The sequence below is a fragment of the Aptenodytes forsteri genome, unplaced genomic scaffold (genome assembly GCF_000699145.1).
Source record: "Aptenodytes forsteri isolate BGI_AS27 unplaced genomic scaffold, ASM69914v1 Scaffold5, whole genome shotgun sequence".
NCBI lineage: Eukaryota > Metazoa > Chordata > Aves > Sphenisciformes > Spheniscidae > Aptenodytes > Aptenodytes forsteri.
In genome coordinates, this window is record NW_008795672.1 from 1,641,285 (window position 1) to 1,647,106 (window position 5,822).

The 5,822-nt window shown below is 45.0% G+C and overlaps 1 protein-coding gene across 1 annotated transcript in view; it reads left to right on the forward strand.

Moving 5' to 3' along the window:
- Positions 1-3,307: 3,307 nt before the first annotated feature.
- Positions 3,308-5,822, forward strand: part of REL (REL proto-oncogene, NF-kB subunit) — a 42,120-nt gene continuing 39,605 nt past the window's right edge. The window contains exons 1-2 of the mRNA XM_009282513.2: positions 3,308-3,520; positions 4,085-4,252. Coding sequence (XP_009280788.2) covers positions 3,308-3,520; positions 4,085-4,252 — 381 coding nt within the window. The remainder of the gene's footprint in view (positions 3,521-4,084; positions 4,253-5,822) is intronic.

The following is a 5,822-nucleotide window of genomic DNA, read 5'->3' on the forward strand; positions in this document are numbered from 1 at the left end:
AATTTCTCCGCTTCATTCATCATATTTAAATTTTTTTTTTTTTTTTTTTTTTTTTTTTTTTTTTTGTGGCTGCAGCTAGAGCAATTCTGCTGCTTCCTTTTGGTACCAGCAATAGTGATCTGGCTTGGAGAGCGAATCTATTTGAAGAACCATTCTGGGCAGAAAAAAGTTGTTTTCTGCTGATTTAGTTCCTTATGCTCAGCCTGAGCTCATCTCTTCCCTAAGTCCTCTCACTACAGTGCTACTGCGTCAGATGAATCTTGGTTGTGGCATAAGGAAGAAGTTTGCAGTTTGTCCATTTCAGAGGTCACTGGATCAGCATCACTGTAAGATGAGGCTTTTATGTAGCGCTGTGGAAAAAGAAAATGCTCCTCAATTATTTTTTTTTCTTTGCCTGCCAACAAAGGTGAAAGATTTTTCTCTATTTAAAATAATGCAGCAACTCCCAAACTGCGGTACGTGTTTGTAGCACTGGGATGAGGAGAAAGGAATAGGAAACAGTTGAGAGGGCTGGGGGAGAAGGTGCCCGAGAACTGCTCTGAAAGCTAACTCGGGGCAGGAAGGATTGTAAACTAGAAATTTCAGAGAGATTTACCAATTTCTCAAGCTAAAAATACGTGTTATGCTACAGTTCTGTGAAGCTAGCGCTCTGTCAGGAAGCTGGCACCTCTGCCCCAATCTGTCTTCCAGAAACTTGTTCTGGCCTTGGTGCCACCACGTTCATTGCTGCTGGCACAGTAATTTCTGTGATTGTACGTGGGACCGGCTCAGTAAAAACTGAACCAGCACAAAACCAATCTTTTTGTTGCCCCCAGGTTACTTTTAAGCAAGCTCCCGTATCGCCAGAGGAGTGCTTGCAAGAGCGTAAGAACACACATGAGCGAGTTGCCTGGAGGTAAGAAGAGAGAAAGAGGGAAGAGACTGCCTTTTTCTGACACTACCACAGCCTAAAGTGTTCGTGGAACTATCATTTTATTGTGCTCAGCACTTTCGTATGACGAGCGGTTCATCCCCTGAAGTAGTTGCATCATGAGTGAATAAGGTAGAAGTGTGGGAGCAAGGGAAGTATCTTCTCTGATTTCTGTTGGGGAAATTGAGGCTCAGAGAATCAAACAGACTTGCCTAAGAGTAGAAAGGCTGACTTGCCAAGAGCTGAATTCCAGTCTCCTGAATCATAGCCTTGTGCCTTATCCAGAAGACCAACCTTTCCCTATTAGCATTTCCTTTCTCTCCACCCTGTTTTGAGCGGAGGCACAGTAGCATTGTTCTGTGTCAAACAGGCTCAAAGCATGACACGGGAACGCTTCCAGCAGAACGGCTTGAACAACCTTTGAGTTTATCATTAATCTGGAAGCCATGACTTTTCTTGGAATGGCTTCTGCATTAGAACCTTCCTCAGGACCGGTAACCACAAAAGCTTTAACCATCAAAAGGCCTGACGGTGTTTAAATAAGAGGCCTTTGAGATTAAAAAAAAAAACCATACTTCAAATAACAAAAGGTTTCTTAAGGCATAGAGGATTGGAAATTACTGATCAGGGGAGTGTGTGAGGCTTGAGATACAGTGGATGAGAAAACAGGACTTAACTTTATTCCATAAGGGGAGAAGTGAATGATTTTTTTTTTATGGTTATCTTTATTCCTCGTATGATGTACCTTATTAGGAGAGCCATATTCTAAAGTACCTTAGTGCCTGCTTGGCTGCTTAACCAGGCCAGTGACAAGTGGCTTATCTTTGATCTAAGCCCGATAGCTGGGAGCAGGAAATAAAGATTTAACAGTTTGCCTATGCTGCTTTTGTATCGCAGCAGGCTTCGGCAGACTTCGTTGGGCAATGCCTCTGCTGAGCACCACTGAAGAGCCATCGTCCTAGCCTCGACAAATACCACGTCAAACACTCAATCCTTTGCTGTAGGAAGTTTTTAGCGGTGTTTTTTTTCCTCCTTGCCCCCCCTCCCCGCCCTTTTCTCCTCTTGCTTGCCCCGTGACGATCCCTGCCAGAGCAGGAAGCTTAATTCCTTTACAGCAGCCTAGGTGTTAACTGCGCTAGTTGCAGCAGCCAGTGAAAAGCAGGAGGGAGGACTTGTCTTTGGACTTGGTAAGTGGGGGGAAAAAAAAAAAAGGGATCTTAAAACACTGGCTTTAACTGGAAGACAGGAAGCGAAGCACTGGATCAAACTGGTCTAAGAATTCTGGTATCTTGCCTCTGGCTATAGCCAAAGTCAGCTGACAAAAATAATAGTGATGCACCTGGCTGTTGTTATGCAATGCTACAGGAGGGGAATTCCGTCCTGCTTTTTGCAAAGATCTGCATATGCCCAAAGTTATGACATGTTCTTGCGCTTCGTGTCAGTTGCTGACCGGGTTTCTGTAATTACCAGCGCTATACTGCAGTTCTCTAGTTCGCATCACTCTCGCGGGATAATCCCTGTGCCGTAGATTCAGATCACGGCAGAACAAAATTGCATGCAGGGTAGTCACAGGAATAGAGGGATCCGTCTATATGCTTGCATGATTTTGAGTAAGGCCTCTTTAATTTGTTTGGGTTTTTGCCTTTTGCTTGGGAAGGCTTCTCGGTTCCTGTAGAACGTTCCCCTAGTTTAGGAACACGAGCGTATTATAAAACAGCCACGCTGGGCTTAGACTAGAAGATCATTTTGGCCCGTTATTGTGGTCTTCCCTGGGCATCAGCTTATGGCTACTGTTGGAGAGAGGAAAAACTGTCAAGAACATGTCTCCACTCACACTGTCCTTCCTCCAGTAACTTTGTTCAAGGACTTCCTGAGCCACATCCAGTCTCCGTGTATTCAGATGATGGGAGCGTGTAGATCTTATACGGTGAAACACTTCATATGGTTAGTTTTCCTCTAATTTTATTACAGGTTGTTTTCATTTTAGGGAAGGGGTAGGGATAGAGTTAAAGTTTTTGGGATGCTATAAGAAGTGTAACCCATTCATCTTTTTCTTAAAAATAATATCGAGAAGCAGTTTGTACCGTAGATGCTGGCGTGTATGTGAGATACTGCCTCAATTTCTAACATGCAGTCTTAAGGATTATCTTTGAGTAGCCTGTTCCCACAAGCCCTAAGAGTTAGAGTTCAAAAGAGCCGGGGGAAAATAGGGAATGTTTATTGATGTTTTAGTCATAACATGGTATTTCTATTGCCTGGCATATTGCCCTTAATTTCACATCGGTTTAGGCTGTATAACCTACAACAACACTTTCCTTCTGAACAAATGAGTAGCCACTTCTGTTTTGAGCCACAGAGTTTCCCAGGTACCTTGGTCTGTGTCTCTTCAGTAGCGTCATGGGCAGAGAAGTAGGTGAGAACCAGGAATATAAGCTGTATTTAGGGAAGCACCTAAATTCATTCTTCCTGAAAGGCCGCAGTTTACTATCTGAGATTTTGCAAACCAGCCTGAAGATAAGAAAGGAAAAGTGTGTAGTCGCTTCATATGCCTGCATTGAGAGCTTGCTTTACGTCCAAAACCAAAACTCACATCTACACTCCAGCTCCTGGGTAAGAACCTCCCGGGGCTTTCCCAGCTTCAGCTAGCCGAGAGGAGTAGCACCCCTTTCCCTTCTATAATCCTGCCCAGATCACTCCCGTGACCTGCAGGGATGCCCTCAAATTGGGAGCGTTTCTCCAGCTGTTCGACCTTGTGAATGAAGTCTGTCCAAAACTGTTGTGCCACAGCCAGGTGATCAATTAAAAAAATGAAGGCGCTTCTAATATTAGATGTTCATGAGCTAAACGTGTTGGGATGCAGGCACGTAGCAGAGAGAAATCCGGGTTGCGTGTTTTCCTATTTTTTTGTAAGGATGTAAGGAAAAATTTCTTGGATGTAAGGAAAAATTTCTTTACTGAAAGAGTGGTGAAACATTGGAACAGGCTGCCCAGGGAAGTGGTGGAGTCCCCATCCCTGGAGGTATTTAAAAGACGTGTAGATGAGGCGCTTAGGGACATGGTTTAGTGGGCATGGTGGTGTTGGGTTGACGGTTGGACTCGATGATCTTAGAGGTCTTTTCCAACCTCAATGATTCTATGATTCTATTTGTTGCCTTGGTGCTTCTTTTACCGTAGAGCAGCACAAGCAACGAGACGCTGAGCTCCGAGCACCCTCCGTGTTATCACGCCATCCCGTTGGCATCTTCTAACCCCATCGGTGAAAATGCAAGAGAAAAGCATCTACCCTCACCTCAACCCCCAGCTACCACCTTGAAGAATGTTGCGTTTGCGGTCTCTTTGTCGGTGCGTGCTTTGGGGTTGTGTGTGTATCTGTAGGTAAAGTCTAAGTTTGGTTTAGAATGCTAGAACCCCTTTCCTGCTTTATTTTACATCATCAATCATAGAGAATCCAAGAAATCCCTGAAGACCTGAAGATCTAGTCCTAATTTCTCATGGTTTTGGGGCACTGCTGGTTTGTACCTTTCTTGGGTTTTTTGTGGGAAAGAACATGAGAAATCGTGTTCTTCTGGCAAGAAACTAACCCACAACCATAGAATTATTTCAGCATAATATCTAACTGTAAGAATGTAGCTGTTCTTCCCTTTAATCTTCTAGAGCTAACGTCACAGACACTTTGATTATCCTGTGTGCCCCATAGGATTCTTCTACTGTGATTTCAGTTATAAATTTGACAGGGGTGTAACAATCCTACTGTACGACGAACTGTGAATCTTAAATGAGGCAAGTTTTGCTTGCGGGGTGGAGAAAGATAACTTCCCTTTATAGGAAATACTGTAGAACCATGAGTGATGGTAGCTGGGCAAAGTTAAGGTTATAAGGAAAAGTCCTGTTAAGTTGAGATGGACTACAGAGCAGGAAGAATAACGAGCATTGGGCATTTTCTTCTGCTTAACTGCCTGGGTTAGCGTATGGATTTGCAGGTTATAGAGCAGCGCTTTCTGCTGTGGTTCGCTTCTATACATCCCAGTAACCTTTGCTTTAAAAAAGGATAGTGAGAAAAAGGAGAGTAAAAAAACTACCGGTTATGTACCTTGCTTTGAGTGCTCTTTGAGGCTGCTCTTGTTATTTTATTAATGTTTCCTTTTCAAGAATACTAATTCATTTAACTGCATTTTCACATGTGACAGTGTATTGTATTCCCAGAGTAAAGATTTTAAGGGCGGGAATTAAATCTTGTTGCTAACTAAATGCAGCCTTGTACCACAGCTGGGTGTGTTCCTTCGTGTTCTTCTCTTTACAGGTGTTTTTAACCCCCCTAGATGTGCTTGTTCCTCACTGATCCCCCCACCTCGTCCAAATTTGGGCCTGTGGGGTTGTTTCCCCCGGTGTTCACCTCCTTCACTTGCTCTAGCTGTGAGATGCGTTTCAGATTTGGATCTGGGATGCTCTGAAGGTTAGGTAGATTTTAAGTTGACCGTTGTGCTTTAATCAGCTTGTAACTTCACTGTTACACTACCAAGTACATTCTTCCGTCATCGCTGGCGATGTGTGGCCACCCGGCCCACCTGCAACTGGGAAAAACGTGGATAACGAGCGCGCTTGCTCCCTCGAGGCTTACGGAGAGGGGAAGCAGGGTGGCGTAGGGATGCTGCCATGGCAGGTGGCTTCCAGGTGCTGAAAAACAGGAGAGCGAGGGGTAATGCGCTAGCTACCTCTTGGGCCGGCCTGGAAGAAACGGGCTCCAAGTACCCCTCCCGCGCTCGGAAACGAGAGGGCTCTAGCAAATGGAACGTGACTCTTTTCGTTCCTTTTTCGCCGAGGAAGGGAGAAGGGGGCCGGGGGACCGACCCCTTCGCCGTGGGGAGAGGGGGTGGCTCTCCCCTGCGAGGGGACGCCGTCCTTTCTCCCCCCG